Source organism: Arctopsyche grandis, chromosome 12 (genome assembly GCF_051622035.1).
Source record: "Arctopsyche grandis isolate Sample6627 chromosome 12, ASM5162203v2, whole genome shotgun sequence".
NCBI lineage: Eukaryota > Metazoa > Arthropoda > Insecta > Trichoptera > Hydropsychidae > Arctopsyche > Arctopsyche grandis.
In genome coordinates this window covers 8,247,175-8,268,622 of record NC_135366.1, presented here as the reverse complement: position 1 = coordinate 8,268,622, position 21,448 = coordinate 8,247,175, and the positions used below count along the sequence as shown (strand labels likewise).

The window sequence follows — 21,448 nt, the reverse complement described above, 5'->3', positions numbered from 1 at the left end:
CGCGTCTTCTTATCTGCACTCTTCATTGTATGTTCGATGGATGCAACTACTCCACCTTATGCCTTTAATAAGTAAATAAATTAAAATTCGTATTATTATTATTATTTATTTATTTACATATTTTCTACTTTATTTTTTATTATTATTCAATACTATTGTATTTATTATTTAATATTATTTATATGGACGATGGGGACTGCACTATACTCTCTGGCGTCTGGAAAAAAAAGTTATTATTATTATTTAAATCCATCAAATCTTGCTGTAGTCTTCTCCACTAAAATTCTACCATCCGAATGACTCAAACTCCATATATTTAATGTATGTTTGTTTGTTCGTCTTAGGTACATTATCACTCCCTTTCGAATCGACGCAGAATTTCTGCTATAATGATGATTCTGTAAATCCAATTTGATATTTCTGTGAGATGGGACATTTTTCTTTGACATCACACATTATATGTATTTTATAACATAATGCAAAACGCTTCCAATTTTAAAATGTCGTTGGTGAATAAAAATATTCTATTCCGATTATCTATACGGTGGTTTATTATACCTTCATTGCACTATTACAGCACCATTACTGTGAAGAACTTTATGGAACGAGTTACTATATTATTCAACGTACTCTCTCAATCGATTCACAAAACTTGAAATTTATTCGTTCTATTAAATCTTAAATTAATTACGGGGTCTTAAACGTCCTACACACTATTGTTAGTTTTTTTTATTATTATTTAATAACATAATTGCCGTTGAAATAATGTCACTCACAAATATTCGACGTATTACACAGAGGAAGCTTATAACCGTTACCTAACCTCCATTATACCATGATATTGTTCTTAATTTAAAGTTATTATTACACATTTTACACATTCAGAAGCGGTATTTTTAAATTTATACAGTTTATGTCCACAATAAATTTATGTTCGAAATACTGTTCCTGTAATTTTCCTGTCAAGTAATGTGTTGTTTCTCTATTTCAGGTGGTTGCTGTGGTTCTACAAAAAAAAGAACAATTGTGGGAGGATGGGCGTGGGCGTGGTGGCTGGTAACCGATGTCCAAAGACTCTCCTTAGAGGTAACTAATCGTTTTATTCTTTGTTAATTGTTATATTCTTTTGTAAACGATTTCATTATATTTGGTAGGTGATGACCCTAAACCCGATGTGCGACAGTGTCGAGACGGCCCAAGGTGTCCCTTTGACGGTGACTGGAGTAGCCCAGTGCAAGATTATGAAGGCAGATGAGCTTCTTGGCACAGCATCAGAACAGTTCTTGGGAAAAACCGTCAAGGAAATCAAAATGACTGTCCTTCAAACTCTGGAAGGACATTTGAGAGCTATATTAGGTAAATTTTCTTAACAATTTGTGAATTTATACATTATAATATCGTTGTATTGTACTTTTTAAAAGCTAAAATCCTTTTTACAAGCTTTTTATTAGCTTCACTTGGTTATTTACAATGAGAATCAACTTCGCCTTTAATTTTGCTGGAAAATGTGATAGTTGTGAAAAATCTATAATAGATGTCTATAATTTTATGTATATGAAAACCACTTTGGTTTGAGTATTTGATGAGCTTAAAAATATTTTTCATAGATATCACTACTATTTCTGATTTTCTTTATTCTTGCAAAAATAACTAATTATTTATTTTCAAGTGTATTTAATTATGTCGGTTCTAAATCTTTTCATTTTACGATATACTACATTACTTTAATTTGAAATTTAAAATTTTATCCATCATATTTAAATAAGGAAATATATGTATATGATGTCCTAACTCGGTGTATATGTAGTTCTAGAACTGGTTTTCCTCATGTATTATATAATCCTACAAGTATATTTATTCTATATACATATATTCCTCGAATTTTATCCTGCCAATTTTGTTCCAACTTTCCTTGAATTTTACGCTTGAAATTCTTTTGAATTTTCCTCTTGAAAATTCCGATTATCGTTTTTGGCCTTGGGTATAGGAAGTGCACCACTATTGGACATTATTGGAATATTATCTCTTTTTGGCCTCATGTACGATCAATGTCATCACGCCCATTGATCGTTTGTCCTTGTTGTGTGCAATGACTGCACACTACCACAAAAAAGTGCACCCTTCATTTTCGGCAATTTAATTGCGATTTACATTTCCCAGCCATATAATTCAAATACATGTACGTATGTACTTAGTGTTGTCAAATTCTCGGGAATATTCTCCAAACCGAGAATTTTCGATAATATTATTTTTTAGAGCATCTGAAAGGCTTTTTATACTATTCCGCTGCAATTTCAAAAAATGGGCAAAGTCATGTGAACGGTAAGATGAGGGAAGACACGAATAAAATTAATTAACTAATGCAAAAACCTAATTAATAATAATTTTTAACATTTTACATTTCATATGTAAAATGTAAAGAGAGAGGCTAAGCAAATGTGACTTTTGAGCAGTTGGCGAAACAAAACAGAAATGTTACGCCTATTATGTAGTTTGTGTTAAAAGATTTCGATTTCGGAGAAAAACTCAAAGCAACTTATTTATAGATCTGGAAACAAAAAAAACCAATTGAAATTTTAGTGTTAATGGTAACTCGCATTGTTTATTTACCAATTTTTATCGTTTCTAAACTTAATAAATTTACGATTTCATATTATGTAATGTGTTTTAAAAGTACGCAATGATGTGAAATAACAATTAAAATACCCAAACTCATAAAAAATCTGTGTTAAAAAATTTCGTCGAAAACTTTGAAAGTAAATTGATAAATTCGTGTGGACGTTAAAGATGAGGGAGGAAATGAATAAAATGTTTTCTTACGATCTTGTGTGTTTAAGTTTAAAAGAATGATTAAATCAGTAAGTTGGAACAATTTCATTGGAATATATTCACCAAAGCAATAAAAATATGTATAATGTATTGCTTCCAGAGTTAATAAGCATTGCAATTCCTGTGAGAATTTTGCGGAAAACGTTCATGGTAGTAGTGTTTCAGTGTCGTCAGAATGAAAAAATGTCATTCAAAACGCTCTCAGACATTCTAGAAAGTCCTATTACTCCTATTAGGTTCTGAAAAATTTTTAGAATCATCTAAAAAGCTAATAAACATCTAAAGATGTTTTACAACCCAGAAAGAAGAAAATTCTCGGCGAATAACGAGAATATTCTCGACTTCAACACTACATGTCATGGAGCAATTATATCGATTTGTTTGTTTTGCAATTTATTGCATTTTAATGCGAATGTGACGAAACTTTGTGATATAAGAAATACTGATTGATGTTTATATTATTTTTCTCAACATAATACGTATAATGTTATCATTACATCTTTCAATAGTGTTTATAATCATATGAACTAGACGATTTATATTAGATTAGTTCAAGTTCAAGGATCAACGTTTATTGAACATCGATGGAAAATTTTAAAGCACTTTGTTTTCATATCAGCCCATTGTTAATGCTGTTATTTTTTTTCAACGTTCATGATTTCACTTACGTGTAATAACAATGAACTAAATTCTATGACTGGTCAGCCAAAAAAAATCTAATCATCATTACAATTTTTTCTACTCGTATTACTCAAAATTGCTACTTTCACCATCCATATAAATAAATAATATAATTGTTAATTTTACTAACGTATGACTTAAAATTTAGAATGCATGTTACATTCTGATTTCTGAAGCTCTTCACACAACCAACTATCTGTAATTTCGACTTTATTACTATCATCACGTTTTCTTGCATGTCTTACTACTGATCATCGATTTTATCGCGCAATAATACAATTATTCGGAATTTGATAACTGATTTATTCTCAAAACTCTACTATGTATATTATTATTACTAAAATCATAGATGGGTATAAATATTTATTTATCGAATTAAGTCCTTTCTAGATAGTTTATATGTTGCAAATATTTCCTCAAAATATTTAGCACACTGACACTAACTGAAGTATATAATCACGAGGTACTAATTTGTTATATTTGCCTTGAATTAAGACCACTTGCAAATCGTCACGTACCACACAAGTCACAATTCAATTATATGTATCTTATCGAAAATCCTTTGAAAATCTCGTCCTCAATGTCGAATTGACATTTTTGTCTCCGTATTCAGATCAAGGCGATTAAAACTATTCCCGGTGAAAATTACACACTTACATACATATCTGCCAACAGCGTATGAAAATTACTACATCTGCAACGGTTGGACTTGTTTGTTGTCATGTAATAAAATTTATGCGCTTTATTTCGATACACAAATTCAATTCACTCTGAAAACAACCACCAATTAAGCCAAATTCCGAGGGCGTACAGTCGAAATCATGACTGTCATCTAATGTGCATTTGAGACCTTGTATTATATTTCTTATTCACGTTTACGTATTGCACATACAAATAATAGTATATTATATGGATACATAGAAACGAATTAGTATATGTTTGTATATAAATTGGAATATAAGTAGGTTCTTAAATATTTATATCTATACATATATAAAAATGAATGTCTATTTGGCTTCTTGTATGTCTCGTATTACTGCCTAAACCACTCAACCGATTACGATGGAACTTTCAGGATTTGTTGTATGCATGTCCTTGAAGCCTACTGTAAAAAAAATCGCCCAAAAAACAGGAACGGAAACGGGAAAAATGGGAATGAGTGGCATTGTAACGCAATCATTTCAAATGCGTTGTTAGGGTAAAATAAACAAACAATTGAATAATTTCAAATGTGTTCGCTGCCTGCATTTTTCCGACAAATGGGAACGGGAACGAGAACGGGAACGGGAACGGGAATTGTATGCGTTATTGTGGCATTGCAACGCATGCCAGGTTCAGCTAGTACATACATATATACATACAAATATAATATACATACACCAGCAGTCACATAAAACGGAACGCTTGTGAATTTTGCGACATACGTGTTTGTTCTAATCATCACTTCGTTATTTGTAACTTTATCTTAGTTATTTCTTCTGCATATTGGTAAAAAAAACGTAATTCTTTTAAACTATGTACAAAATACAGTTATCTTGTATATATGCAAAATACAACAGACTTAGGTACAAAAAACCCGTAATATACCTGCTAAGGGTACGTCTTTGTTCATTGTGAGTCAAATGCTTTCAAACATTAAAAAGATCATGCTCAGCTGAGACCTATTGCTTTATGATTGTTCTAAGGGTAATTAGGGGTTTAATGGTTTTTATTTTATAAAATTGATGGATTTAATATTTAATTTTGAATTTTTAAATTAACAATATCGATTCTTCCGAAATTGGTCGCTGCAGGGATATTTCCGCCGAAAAAAAACTTTGATTGCTGCGTATTTGAAAGCGAAGAAAGTTTCCATGCGAAAAATTGCCCGAAAAGAGTGTTTCGGTAAACACAGTTTCGAGAATTTCTGGTGTACATACAAATGTATGTATTTGATTTTTAAAAAATAATCGCTTAATATTTATTGTATTAAACACAATCCAAATCAGTGGCTTATCAACACGATTTGTGTTTCACATTTTGTATTTTACGACTCTGATAACTTTATTTACATGCATGTAGGGGCAAAGAGCTGTAGTGAAAATTTCCCATTATTTTCTTGGCTCGCAAAATTTTGTATATCTGTACAAGCCACATACATAGTTAAAACATTCCATTTTTAGAAAAGTTAAACAAGTTTTTTGCGCGTCTTCATTCAACTGGGTGCTTAAATATTGAGCCGCAATTTTTTCTATTGATTTTGCGGAATTCGAACATAAACAGTGCATGAATTTCCATAAATATTATACATTTTTTGAAATATCGCACATCTGCGAAAGATACGAATAAATTCCTTTTAATTTTTCACTAAAGTATCCTGTTCATCATCATTTATGTACATAATATTTTTGATATTTTACGTAAATGAGTATACCTTTTTTTAATTTTGTTTTAAATTTTAACTTAAATCTCAAATGACGGATAAACTCTTCTCCAAAACCACCCATTGAAATGTCAAAAATAAAAGATTTTTAGCTAAAAAACTGGATTGAATTGTGTAAAATTATTATTTTGTAATTGTAATCTGTAAAACGCTGCTCTGAACAATACGGTTTTGTTGAGTTATCACCTTTGCGCGATAATGACTAAACATTCGAATAATTACACTGGAAAAATCATCATATTTCCTCGTACGTGAATTATCGTTGCATTTCAACTGTATAATGTGTCTAGTTTTAGTATCATAGTCGATCTTGCGTGCTACTAGGCATACTTAGCAACAAGGAAGGTCAATTGAGTAATTAAGTATGATTCCTTGCGATCAACTTCAATTGAAAACAATTCCATTTTTTTTGTCAGGAAGACTTTTCGCACTGGATAATATAATGATATGTAACTTATTATTTGATTTTATTCAGTCCTCGTGTGTATTGAGACCATTTAGAGAGTCGCGAAGGTCGGTCATTATATGGAGTTATAATTATATGTCCTGTCAGTTGATTAAAGAACTGTTGACAATTTTAAGCCGAGGATATTAGAGGTCAAAGAACGACAATGGTTAGTGGTCGTGAACCTGTGACGCACTAGTTTAAACTTCACGGATTATTCAAGTGTAATTTAAAAGCCATTTTCACATTTTTATGATAAACTAATCTGAATGCAGTCAATGCACTTGATTCTGTATAAGAATGTCTTTTCTTTATGTATGTACATAGTGGCTGCAACATGTTCCGGATGTCTCAATCTCCAGGCACATCATCTTGTATGATAAAAAAAGTAAAAGAAAGAGCTTATTCAGACAAAATTTAAATCATTTTCTCATGTTTGAACGTTCATCTTGCCTGTAAAAAGTATTGACGTCACGGTACATGAGTTCAATTAGCGGTGTTTTTTTTGCCAATTCCGAAGAACATAGTCCGTATTTGCACAATCTCGCTGTACGTTCTCTCTATACAATCATTGATAATTTGCAAATGGAATTTTGTTTTAATCATCAAATTTATAAACACAAATATAATCGAATTTCGAATACACCTGAGCATACGTTCCGCGTATCGTTTGCAACTCATCTACCATAATAATCATTATGTTAATTCAATAATGCGTCTCTTGTGACTCGTAATAAAAAGCAAACAGTGTCTGTTCCGGTCAAGTGACCTAGCAGCAGCTCCACGTGCCAACTCGGACTATCACAGAATACTAATAAGCATGTGAACACTGAAGGTACTCATGTGAGGAATCCCTTTTACCAATGACTAACACATTCTAATTCTTTTTTTGGACTTAATTTTCTAGCTTTCATTAGTAGGTACTTTACTTTTCCATTTTGGGCTAAATATGTAGTTCATTCAGACAATCTAAAGCCCTTGTACGTATGTATTTGTATGGCTGTATACATACATACATACGTTATGTGTTATTTAAATCAAATCCGCTTTACCTACGATATATGGAACTACTATGTAGTGAGCTACAAACTTCAAATACTAAAGACACTTCAAATAAAGGATGTTTTTTTTTAAGAAGGCTGTACACCCGAAACCTTAATTTTGTTACCGTTCCTTTCTTCGATATATCTATTGAGTGTATGTATGTATATATTGAGTGAATACGACAATATATATATATCAATATATATATTGAGTGAATGCGACAGTTGCGCTTCGACCAGAATAAACGTATTTTAAATTGTCAAAATCGAGGTTTCGTATTCTCCTATTTTCTCCTCCAAAACTGGACCAATTTTAAAAAAATGTCATCATCGGTATGAGAAAGATACTTTCTGTGCATCTATCGGCGTATTTTTTTTTAAATCGACCGTTAAATAAGCACGCTGGACTCGTTTCGTGGGTGTAAAAAAGAGGCGATTTTATAGATGTTTGGCGGCTCCTAGCTCCTATAAAAAATAATTAATCAAAAAAATAAAACGATAGATGCATCCCAATGGTGGATATCCATAGCATATTAAAAAATAATTTCTCTAGTGCCATAATTGAGAAAGGGAGAAGTATAGTACGTTTGTATGGACAAGGCGCTGCTGTCCAGCCCTCTTAATATATAGAACTTGAAAATATATTAAAACACATAAAATCGTGATTATTAATGGTCATAGTATTGGCATAATTGGAAGATAATGTTATATAATTAGTGTTTAATTGTGATATCGGGCATACGGGCGCCGTGACTCTTATATAATGATTGGCAATAACGCGGCAAAGGCTTGCAAGTCGTTCATCGTCTCTGTTTTATCTGCGTAGACCAGCGACTTCCCCACAGAAAATAATCTAAAAGTGTTAAATCACACGATGTTGGAAGCCAATTTACTACCGTAAAATGGTAGGGTGAAGTGATGTTTTAATGATTGTTGGAAACGTTGAAACAATTAATAATTTGTTTTTAAACCTCCAATTAATAATTTATAATTATCGATAGGATTTGTAATATTTGCGCTTTTGATATGTGCCAATATCATTGTTATATTTTGAAATTATTCTTTCAACAAATTCGTTATTATTCTTTCAACACATTCGTTATTATTCTTTCAACACATTTGATTTATTTCAAAATTAAGTAAACTATCATAAATTGATTTCCTTCTTGATACTTCTGAAATGAATGCATCGCAGATAATGTTATGAATATTTATTATAAAGTTTTCTTTTTGACTAAAATTAACTTGATCGCATATCTCTCCAAATCGCAATTTTCATTTTTTACGTCTAGTGTCTTTATATTTATGATTTTCAGTAAGAATGTTAGCATCTTTTTCAATTTCATTGAATTCATTTCTCGTATTTTGAATAAATTCTGAAAGGGATTTTATCAATCTTGTTCCTAACAACAAATTGTGCTGCATATTTTATAATGATTTATTTGTAGCATTGATGCGCTGTAACAATTTATCCCACAAAGTAGTTTCATAGTAATGCAGTCTCATATTAATCGAAATAAACTGCCAATTTTTTTGCCTCCAGTTTTCCCATAGGTTTTTCAAATACGGACGTACTGATTTTAATAATTTAATTTAATGATTCTTTAATCGCGTACTATTTATTGTTTTTAAATATTGGTCATTCAAAATATTACTTAAAAAAATATTCCATCGTCAAGTCGATGATGAAAAAAAAACATACATATTTGATGAAAAACAGATCAAAACAAACAAAGATAAAAAACAGGTCGCCAATATCTCCGTTCTGAATCTATTTGTTTTTCTAAGTTTGTATCTATACGCCCATTAATTGATAACCGTTTTTGGAAAGTTAACATCGATTTGAAATGAGCTGGCGAAGATTCGTGTTCTTTTAAACTACGCGTTATGTTTTTCCAATCGTTAAATCATGTTAACAATATTAAGTTTTAGCTTGTGAAAATAGTTTACATACATAACAATAAATGGATTTGCTTTTTTCTGAAAATATCAACCTGTTTCGGAGTTCTTTATTGCCATTTGCTTTTACACTATTAAAATTTGATTCATAGATATTTCTATAATATGTTCAGTTTCTCTATGTACATATACTCTACTTTTATTTTTTTTACGTCTCCAGTATGGCACGGCTTATTTATTAAAAAAAAGAACATTTTTTTCAGATATATGTATGCTCTGGCCACAATGCTAAATCCATATGATTCGTTTATTGTATTGAGGTATGCCAGTTATCAATAGAATGTTTGTTATTAATCCACAAGAATAGTCGAAAAATGATTTTAAGTGAAATTTTATTTAATTCTCATATAAAGACAATTTAAAATATTATCCCTATTAATTCAATTCAGATTCGTGTAAATACGAGTAAATACTAGTACGAGCTTTTAGGTCGAAATTTTACCGATTTAAAATTCAGCACACTTCCAATTAACCCTTTTAAACGAAAACAAAAAATAGTGTGGCCAGAACACTATCCCAATAAACATGTTTCAATAGAAAATACTCAATATTAAATAGTATTAACAGTGGGAAAAATCCCAAGTGAAAATACGTACTTTTGACTTTTGATTTGAACTGGACGACTACTTAGAAAGATTTGAAAGCTGAAACGTACTACAAATGAAAGATAAAATACCCGACTATAGATTCCAATATTCATTTTGAACAGGATATTGACAGATTTTGAGACATCGTCAAAAAATCGTTCGATTTAAAAAACACATATCTCCGAATCTCGAGCCAATCAACATTTTTTATTACCAAATTCGTGTTCACTGGGCATAGATCTATGTATAAGAAAAGTCATATCTCGTCTCTGAAACAAAAAAAAAGTCGTCATTTGTCGAACAGTGTAAGCCCCCACTGCGTCACACATCCTGTTTTTCACGAGTGTGTGTTTTGACGTGCCCCCCTACGTATTACAAAATCGTCATTCGTTTGATCACACTGTTTTGATTGATGTATTTAACCGCAACTACTAACCAGTGACGTTCCCAACTTTTTTGTGAGTCTGTTTGCTCTCGGAACACTCTGACGTCAGTTGTCTCTTTTATCGATAAAGATTGCACTTGAATGCTCGGTGTTAACAACTGTGCGTACGCAATTGACAAACATCGCTCGTGGTCCAATATTTTTGCTCATTAAATGTGTCATGTGCTATAATTATTAATGTTACAACATTCTGTTCAATGAAGAATTTACCATGTGATAACAGTAGTCATTTTCTTTTTCGAGGATTCTCAAACAATTCTTACGTGGCAGCTGTAAAAAATTTGCTTCAATGCGGTTTATAAAAAGTTGTGTATTTTGATTCGCCCCATCTCATAGTATGTTCGTAAAACTAACATCAATCGAAACTGTTTTATGTAGTAAACCAGATGTATCCTTGAAAATAAGTAGAACAAGAGTTGATCTGCAGGTGGTTCAAGGCAAATCCGTTAACATGAAAGTTCACTGACCCATTTTCTCAGTAGCAGAATTGATTACATATGGACGTTTGACGATCAACCGTAATATGTCATAGAAAATCAGACGAATTCGTAACACCTGCGATAATAACCACTGCTTTGATCTGTCACACAATTTCGCACAATCGCAACTAGAAAAGAAAGAGATGCAAAACTTATAGATGAAGACGTATTTTTTGTACATGTATTACGATTCGCACTAGTAAAGATCTCCTTAATAATGTACTCATTATATAATTATTAGCAAATAGTTCCAATGTACTCATATTTAAAAACTATCTAATAAAGTTTTAAAATAATGTGTATTATTTTTTTTGTATTTAAATATACTCATAGTAATAAAAGTAACTAATCTAGAAGGAAATGTCTTCTATTAGGGATTGCATTACCGGTTTACCGATTTAATCAAGTAATACAGACATATATTGCATTAAAAATCGATGCTAATGGCGTATTATACTCCGGTCTCCGTGACGAGCCAGAATTTTAAATTACAGAAAACGCAAATATCGGAAGGCAAAGATCGAAAATCGAAAGATCAAAAAAAAGGGTGCATGGTAAACGGTACATACTCACTTAATTTGCGCGAGCAGGGTACAACAGGAACAAGAGGAACAGGCTTTTCCTCCCGTATTAATGTGCGCGCGCAGAATACGGGAGGAAAAGCCTGTTCCTCTTGTTCCTGTTGTACCCTGCTCGCGCAAATTAAGCGAGTATGTACCGTTTACCATGCACCCTTTTTTTTTTTTTGATCTTTCGACTTAAGATCTTTCGATTTTCGATCTTTGCCTTCCGATATTTCTGTTTTCTGTAATTTAACATTCTGGCTCGTCACGTAGACCCATTATACTCGTATAAGCTTAAAAGTTTGAGCTCACAATTTGAACTCAAAACGCTCGTCCATTGATGTATAATACACTAGATCCGCCCTCACGTGTTATACTGGTCTCCCTTTTGGCGCATGCAAAATACATGGCGCATGCACAGTTTCTCTTAGTAGGTAGGTAGGTACCGCTGCGTCGTAGGGAAAAAAAACCCAACTTCCCCGCTAGTTAAACCGCCCGCACCCCTCAGTTAGTGAAGGCAAGATCTCCGACCAAAACACACGCCAGGGCCCATCTATGTGTATTATACATCAATGCGCTCGTCTTTATATTATACAAAGAAATCATATAACCTTTACAAGTCGTCTTATGCCTAGTAAACTAGATTTTATCTGGGTGTATTTAGGTATACATATATGTACATATGTAGCTTCGCCCTTCCGAATGGAACGATATCGACCGCCGTCTAGTAACTTTTACCTTGTACAGGTTAATCTTCGAATTACTCACCGTTGATATGTAGTCCAAGTACGTACCTTGTACTTTGGCGAGAGTTTAACCTCATAAAAACATCCACGTTCCTACCGGTCACGTCCTCACTACAAAATAAAAAGGAAAAAGACGATGCATGCTGCAACGCTGACGTTCGTTGCATCGAGAGGACAGGGAATTCCCAAACGAAATCGGAGTTACCCTGACAGAATTCTGTGACGTAGATCTCTTTCTCTTTCTATCCGAGCCTTGGCCCGAACGAGTCAGTTGGTGGGGACCGGTTCTCTGATAAAACCAACGCGTCCACTTCCACAATCCATAGTCCAACTCTGGATACGAACTGCTGCGCGCGCACTTTCTCACACTTCACTCTCCTCGTTGAAATCATTGTGCAACAATAATTTCGCCGGTTTTTTCAGTCGATTGCCAATATTTAATTGCAGTCGTTTCTAGTTTGCAATTTTCGACCGGTTTCACATTCGTCACTTTCGTCTATCGTCGTGGGCCGATTTTCAACGGTGTAACCGTTACTCGCTGATTTTTCTATGTGCAGTTGACCTAGAAATTGCAAAAATTTGTCCGTACGTTTATTTATTACTTGGTGACAATTGTTTATCTACGACACGCGTGTCGCAGGAACTGTAAAGATATGTCGTACCTTTGGATGGGGGCAATAAATTTGGGATTGACAGTAGGAGCTACTTTAGCCGTCGTCAAAAGGTGAGTTGACAACGTTTGCTTGTTGATACATGTACATACATATGTATATTTCATCATTGAGGGCGGAAAATGTTTGATGTATGTATTTATGTACATATAATACTTACATAGTACGCAAATGATAGATAAAATTGTATCTATATTCCTATCATAGATAATGCATTAACCGATGTTTATGTTTGTATTGAATAAATTTATTTATTTATAAGTATTCTTGTGACATTTTTTTCAATACTAAAATGTTAAGGTCAGAGAGATGTAATAAGAATAGAGGGGCCCTTACGAATAAATAATTGTTGTCAATTTTACGCGATACGTCTCTATAAATACGGTACATCGCACGGAATACAATCGGATCAATTTACTTATAAAAATGTATCCCATGTTGTTTATTTTGTGTTTTTGAAAGGAATTGTGCTATTTTTAGTGCGAGTAATATAAACAAACAGAGAAGTTTTTATCGGACATACGTCGAGCACCAAGCGTCAAATACGACTGATGCTAAATTTATTTAGATCTGTCCGTGGACAGAATGTCACTTGACAACAAAAGAACACCTAAAGCCACTTCTATTAATATTACATTTCTCTGGTTAAGGTAATGTCTACGCCGGGGGCGTCATTTCAGCATTTCCCAGGGGGGGGGCAAATTTTTGACCAGTAAGGAATGACTTTCTATGGGGGGGTTGTATTATATTAAAAAAACGAGTTCATATGAATTTTGATAATTTTTTTAAAGCATTTATATTACGGGATTTGGGTATAAACGCATATTTATAAAGTACAAAATAATCTCCTGAAAATATATTGAATTTTTTTTAAACTAAAAAATATAAAATTAGCATTAAATAAATGTTGAAAACTATAATGTTATTATTATACTATCATTTTATTTACAATTCCATTTTATTCATAATAATAACAACATGGATAGTCCTGTTCAAATTTAGAGGGGGGGGGGGGCGGCTGCCCACCGCAGCCCAAATGAAGCCCCTGGCCTACTTTATTTTATTTATTTATTTCATATGACTTTTCTATAGTTTGTAGTTTAATTATCAATAAGTTGCAACCAAAAAATTGCCACATTTACTTAAAAAATATACCAATATTTTATTATTCTAGTCATCTAGTCATTTAATACATTTTCATAATGTTTTAAAAACTAGTGTCGCATCTAAGTTGTGGAAATATTTATATATTTCTAACTTATCGTTTTCGGATTCAAATCAATATGGTTTTTATCCAAGCTGAAAGAGTTCCAACTACATTTACTACTCCAAATTCTGATAATTTTCTAACAATTCTGCCCAGTGTTTTTTAATATGTATGTTCTGAATGGTATTTATTTATTTATAAAAGTAGGTGATAAACCGCGATTTCAAAAATACATATTTGAGTCAGTCAATAGTGTAATTTAATCTACATGATATCTAATAATGTTATTAATACTACCGTGTTTCGTTCATTGGTCTTAATTAAATTACAGCATCTACTCCCATACAGAAATCAAGGTTACCTTGGATACAGAATCAACACGTGTCTGTCTATTAAGACAATTACATACATATTTCAGTTAACAGTCCATTCCCAGTGTTCGCAATACGAATTTCTGACTTGGCGATTTTTGTGCATCCTAAATCATTGCCAACGTTATCTCCCCTAGTCAATTATTTGTCCCAAAGTCATCATTACAATCTTGTTTAAATATGTGGCTTTTTTTATTGCCGTTTACCTTTCGATTATAACACTGGTTTTTACTATCGTTCTTAAGGGATTTTATTATGGCTTCCTTAATACATATATAATAATCAAGTTGCTGATTTTTATCATTTATATTCAGTGCTAGTTTATATTCGTCTTGTAACTGACGTTACGTTATAGTTCTGGGTCCATTGTTACCTTAATTTTAATCAAAATGAATTATTCAGGGTAACAATTAAAAGATATCGTGCTATCTGATTATATATATGTATAGTGACGCACATTGACTGCAGATATGTTGCAGTGTATAATTAAATCAGCTGTTTAGTGCAGCAGTATTTCTCTATCGATTTTCACTTTTATTTGTACAATGTTTATATTATATTCAATTCCAATCGGCCTCGTTGTTGGATTAACAATTTTCAATATTAAAAGGTAAACTTATTTGTATATGTGTGTGTATTTGATTTTGATTTTTAAATACTTTTTAGTATAACGAAATTTTGTTCACAATACATCTTATATCTATGTATTTTTAATAGCTACTGATCTACTGATCATTTTCTATTTTACAATTTAATTTAATTTGGTTAGTAATCATAGTATTATATTATTCTAATGTTAATGTACAGCATAATAGGAAAAAAGGGGTTAAAAACCTATTTACAATTCTTATAAATATGTGTATATGTATGTGCTAATGTTTGTAATTCCAAAATTCATACTCAATTTGTCAATTTTGGAAATGAAATGATAAAAACGAGAGAATTCTGTGTTTTGCACAAAATATTATCAACAAATAATATGCAATTCACTGACTGGTTTGACATATTGTTTTTCAGGAACGCTTACGGTAGAAGAGGTGTACAAGGACAGGGACCAGTTCGCAGCCTTGGTGCGCGAAGTGGCGGCACCAGACGTGGGCCGCATGGGAATCGAGATCCTCTCATTCACCATAAAGGACGTAGTCGATGAAGTACAATATTTGACGTCGTTGGGTAAGGCTCAAACTGCCCTTGTAAAAAGGGACGCTGACGCCGGAGTTGCCGAAGCCAACAGGGATGCCGGCATCAGAGTATGTAATTTACAATTATGTCGATTACTTTTTAGGTATTTTGTTGCTAACATTACTTTTAATTTTCCAGGAAGCCGAGTGCGAAAAAGTCGCTATGGATGTTAAATACTCAACTGACACCAAAATCGAAGACAACTCGAGAATGTTCAAACTTCAGAAAGCTCATTTCGATCAAGAAGTTAATACTGCGGTAATATATATTTATTTTTACTTTATCTATGTACGTAGTAACAATAGATGAAGTTTTGTGATCATGCGAAAATTCGAACTCGAGATTTTGACTGACTCGAACTCAGAATCGATTACTGATCACGTTTTCATGATCTAGAAAAAATGTGTGTTTGTCTGTGTATTTTGGGGATTTTTTGAACACCGTTAGTCCTATCGAACCGAAACTTAGTGTCGGTTACTGAAATTGTTATCGACACGACGTAAATTTTTTTATTTCAGCTTAATATATGGCGAAGCGGTGACCATCACCGCATCGAAAAGTCGAAAAATCGAAAATGTTCGTTTACCATGAATACATATGAAAAGCGGGTAGTATATTTATCAGTGGCGTGCGGTAAAACTCCGTCGTACAGCCTCACTTAATTTGCGCGAGCAGGATACAAGAGGAACAGGCTTTTCCTCCCGTATCTTGCCCGCGCACATTAAGCTAGGCTGTACGACAAAAAGAGAGATAATTTCACCGCATGCCACTGATATATATTATATATACATAGTACCGTTTACCATGCATACATTCTTTTCGATCTTTCGACTTAAAATCTTTCGATCTTTGCTTTCCAATATTTGCTTTTTCGATCTTTCAACTTTTGATGCCGTGATGTAGACCCGATTTTTAGTCAAAATCGTCACAGTTGGGGTCGTTATCAAATTATTAAAGAAATTCTTCAAATAGTTTTGAATTTGTTCATTGAAATCAGTTTATGAAATGATTTTTTTTCTCTATTTGAAAATATTTATTTTATTTCAGAAAGCCGAAGCTCAATTGGCATATGAGTTGCAAGCTGCCAAAGTGCGACAGCGTATTCGAAATGAAGAAATTCAAATTGACATCGTCGAACGACGTAAACGAATCGAAATCGAGCAGAAGGAAGTGCAACGTCGAGCTGCTGAACTTACTTCAACTATACGTCTGCCCGCAGAGGCCGAAGCTTACCGAGTGAATTGCGTAGCCAGTGGTAAAAAGTTAGTATTTTTTTATATTACAATACCTACATACATATGTACGTTCCAATTCAGAGTATTTAAAAATAATAATGATAAATAAATAGTACATATTAAAATTTCTAATTTACATACTTGTACATAGAATGAATGAAATTTACATGATTAATTAAATGGCTAATTAAAGCCATATATAATTTAATTTGATTTTTTGCATTTCATGTATCTACTTAGCTGCTAAATACTTCACTTTATACTATCTTAATTATGGGATTTCATGTGTAAACAATAATAGCCTGACAAAAATGTCATGTTGAAAATATAGAATAGCTGAATAAAGATAAAAATTAAACAATTGCCTTGTAAAATTTAATATATGTATGTATTTTTCAATTCAAATCTCAATTTTTTACTAGTTATTATTATGTACCAGAGTTTTCTATTGGTTAACGATTCAGCATCTATTCCTACAGTCTTCCGATCGTTTTGAAACTTTGTCATTTTGCGCGGTTTGGTCAATGGTGGAAATTTAAATCGATTCTGATAGTTCAATGGTGAAAAATAGTCGAAATAGACACGTTTAAAAATGCAAACATTTTGGACATCTTGACGTTTAGCGGTCAGTAACATTATATGTTTGACTTTTCGCCACCCTCTCGTTTTGTCAGATTTTAATTGTTTAAACGCCTATAACTTTATCTTTTTCACACTATATCTTATAAAATTTACATTATAGGCTCTCATTATCTCTTATAAATATTTTTACTTCACTAATAGGTTGTTTTATCTACAAAGTCCTTGTTTTTTGATTTTATGGTATTTGAATGATAATATTACAATTTTTATTTTTGTTAATAGAACCCAAACAATTGAAGAGGCTAGAGCTGCAGCTGAAAGGATTAAACTCATCGGTATGGCGGAAGCTGATGCTATTGCTGCCGTTGGTAATGCTGAAGCTGAACGGATGAAAATGAAGGCAAATGTTTACAAGAAATATGGTCAAGCTGCTACAATGTCGATGGTGTTGGATGCGCTACCAAAGGTAATATTAGTTTTATTTAATCCTCATGTTATATAATAGTTGTAAGTGAAATTACATTTTTTTTTTTTTTTTTGTAGATTGCTGCTGAAGTATCAGCTCCGTTGGCTAAGACCGACGAAATTGTTATCATTGGAGGTGGTCCTGGCGATGGAGCTACTGCTGAGATTTCGAAGCTGGTTGGACAGTTACCGCCTGCCATACAAGCTTTGACCGGGGTTGACATTTCTAAAGTTTTCAGTAAATTTCCCGGTGCTAAAGTCGGCACTACTCAACAACCTGAGGCCGATGTTCGAACTGCGAAATAAAACTCATTCGACCATCAATAATAAATTCACATGCCAATTTATGATATGTACATTTTCTTTTTCGACTCATTGAACTTCTTCATTTATTGATGAAAATTGTCCACCATTTTGTATGTCACACAAAAAGTAGTAGAAAATTCCTGCCACACAATGATTGATCTGGAATAAATTTAATTATTTTTAGTTTTTTTTTTCTTCTCAATGTCACAAAAATAAACTGAGCACAATTTTCTTTGTTTATTGATTGTAGTTCAATTCTGAAGATTAAGTTGACTGTCTCAAATAGTCTTGTACGATACTCTTGTCACATAACTAAAATTCACAGGGTAATTGTCTTTTTCTTGAAAAATGTATTAGCTTATGAAAGAGATTGCTTTATTCCTCAACACTATACCTTAACATATATATATATTTATGTATGTATTACTAGTTACATTGAAAATAACACATTTTTAGCATAAATTTACTGTAAGACATAGAAAAAATATTAATTTGATTGATATTTCTTTGTACTTACAACTGTATTTTGAATTTTATTTTTATATTCAATATTTCGCATTGATATAATCAATATGAATTATTTGACTTTTTTAATTTTATAAACTTAAATTTTGACTATGTATTTACACATTTACATTTAACGTTTGCTCACAAACATTTTTTACTAATGAACAAAACATATGCAAATTCTTTCAAGAGACTGCTAATTCAACAACCTTTTACATTTATTCCATAACAATTATTATCATTTATATAGATACTAACAGTGGTAGTGAATAAAAAGTGGAAGCAGGTTTTTAGTAAACATATTTTGTCACTAGTGTATCCCAATGAGGCCTTCAAATGATGATGGTTTGTGCATTAAATACATATACTAATTAGTGATATGTGGTAGACTTCATAAAATAATATCTTTTTTTATTATTTTAAACCCATTCATAAAGTGGACATCATCCATTTCAAAAAGTACCCACATATTTCTAATGTATTACATATGTATGTATATGCATACTTGTATGCGAAAATGATATTGATTGGAGTTAGCATAACGGATATACATAATATTCTCGATGTTTTCGATTTTAATTTTCGTACAAAACTTTCTTAAGCTATTGTTGTTATTTAATTATTTAATTTTTTTCTTTGCCCTTTACTTTTGTCTTTACAGTCTTGTTTCAAAAACTTACATTCTTGTTTGGACAATCTTTAAATTACATGAATTTATAATATTAAATTGCGCATTATAAACATATACACTAAATGGAAATTATAAATTACGTTATAAACGGTTCGTAATTTTAGAATTATGTAGCGTATATAAATGTTTGTTTTTCTAATTTGGGACATTTGCATGAAATGACAGGAACGTTTCAATCCAAATGTTTATGATATTATTGAGATAACATGCTTTTTTTAATATGTCGTACTTCAGTGAATTCCAGGAATTTTCATTTGGAACAGTTTTTATTAGAATTATTATGGTGAATGTATAAAACGTCTACTTTGTTATTCTTTTCTTTTATTTGTTTTAATGTTATATTATTATTGTATAAATAAGTATAAAGATATATTTTGAAATATTAATGCATAGTGTCCTTCTATATTTGAACACTTCTGTACATTATGATAAGCTTATAAGATACATATAAAAATGTATCTTTTAATTTTATAAATGAATTATTTGTGTTGTACGTAATTTTATTTTTTTTAACATGGCATTACTTCTTGCTTTGCATATGTATTTAAATTTCAAATAAAATTTTTTCATTAATGTTAAGATAATTATAAACATAGTATTTAATTATATACATACTTCCTACCTGACTACTTCTCTTCATCTCTTTCTTTACTTTTATATTGTATTATAATATATACAAGGATTTTGATTTTGATTTTGATTCGTAGATTTTGGGATGTTGAGATTCTATATTTGGATTGCTGTAATAACCAGATACATTTTGTTTGTCGTTTCATTAATTACAATCAAATATGTACTTATAATACAGTTAATCTTTAATTGTAATATAATTACCCATTCCATTTTATAAGCCGGTCTGTCTTTTAGATGCAAAAATTGAAAAACCTGCTATTTTATTTAATTTTTTGCTTGTAAATATATATTGAAAAATATGTGCATTGTAAAGTAATTCCAATATTGGATAATATTCACGTGATATTTTCATGTGTTTATTATATTGATAAATTTGCTTTGATAATTATAGTGATGTGAACAATTTATGAGTAAATAATCTACAAATTTAATACATGAACTATTTTATTGAATTTATATTTTTATCAAAACTGCCATATTAGATTTTAAGATTAAAAGAGAGAGTTTTAATACTTAAGCATTTCATACAGAACGAATCATTTAGAAAGGCAAGTGAGAAGAACTTCTATCAAGAAAATGGTAATCTTTTAACTGAGTAGGATTTGCATTTAACTGATAATTTATCAACATAGCGTTTATGTTCAATGTAATCTCAAACATCTCAAAAAGTAACTAATAAGCAATTTTATTTTGTGTGATACTTGATGCATTATGATATTTTTCAACTTGAATACTCCTTTTCTTAATCTCGGTAATTGTTATTTTAGTATATCCACTCTTTCGTTGTACGATAAGAATATTTTCTCCCACTTTGCCTTTAACCATAAATGTTTATCATGTAAGATGTTTTTTGAAATTATTAAAAAAGAGTGTATTTTTATTCTGTGTGCTATCAGTGGTTTATACTTCATTAACACAAATATAATAGTTAAATTTTAAACACTTTGTGATTAGTAAAAATATTGCACTTTAAATCAATTTGTCTTCAATTTCAAAAAATATTTTTTTTACTTTACTGTATTTTTAGAGTGTGTGTGACCCAAAGTTGTACAACGTGTTCTTTATAAAATTTAAATGGATCAAAAAAAATAAAATGATGTGTTCAATTAGACAAAATGAAAATTTTATAGATTTCGACAATAGCCCTACTCTAATCATGTATAAACATAGCTTTCTGTGTAAGTGTTAAGAAAATGAAAATTGTAATTTTGAATTTAACAAAAAAAAAATAGCTTAAATGCTTTATATACATACAAAATATATTAAATGAAATAAATTCTTTGAGGTAAATGTTATTGAAAAAAGTTCCAATTTCACTTACTGTATTTTTTTATTATGTCCAATTATAAATAACATGCATTGGAAAAAGTATTTTTTATTTTCATACTCTCATTCATCA

General features: G+C 31.3%; 1 protein-coding gene across 2 annotated transcripts in view; it reads left to right on the top strand.

The window, feature by feature from the left end:
* The window catches only part of Flo2 (flotillin-2), a 172,065-nt gene extending 150,653 nt beyond the window's left edge, over positions 1 to 21,412 (top strand). The window contains exons 2-8 of one of the 2 annotated variants that reach the window (XM_077443037.1): positions 992 to 1,086; positions 1,155 to 1,356; positions 15,466 to 15,698; positions 15,769 to 15,888; positions 16,678 to 16,892; positions 17,730 to 17,913; positions 17,991 to 21,412. In XM_077443037.1, coding sequence (XP_077299163.1) covers positions 992 to 1,086; positions 1,155 to 1,356; positions 15,466 to 15,698; positions 15,769 to 15,888; positions 16,678 to 16,892; positions 17,730 to 17,913; positions 17,991 to 18,218 — 1,277 coding nt within the window. In that variant the 3' untranslated portion in view covers positions 18,219 to 21,412. Of the gene's footprint in view, positions 1 to 991; positions 1,087 to 1,154; positions 1,357 to 11,963; positions 12,924 to 15,465; positions 15,699 to 15,768; positions 15,889 to 16,677; positions 16,893 to 17,729; positions 17,914 to 17,990 lie in introns of those variants that run through there. The other variant, XM_077443038.1, reaches the window with a different exon arrangement.
* The last annotated feature ends 36 nt before the right edge of the window (positions 21,413 to 21,448 follow it).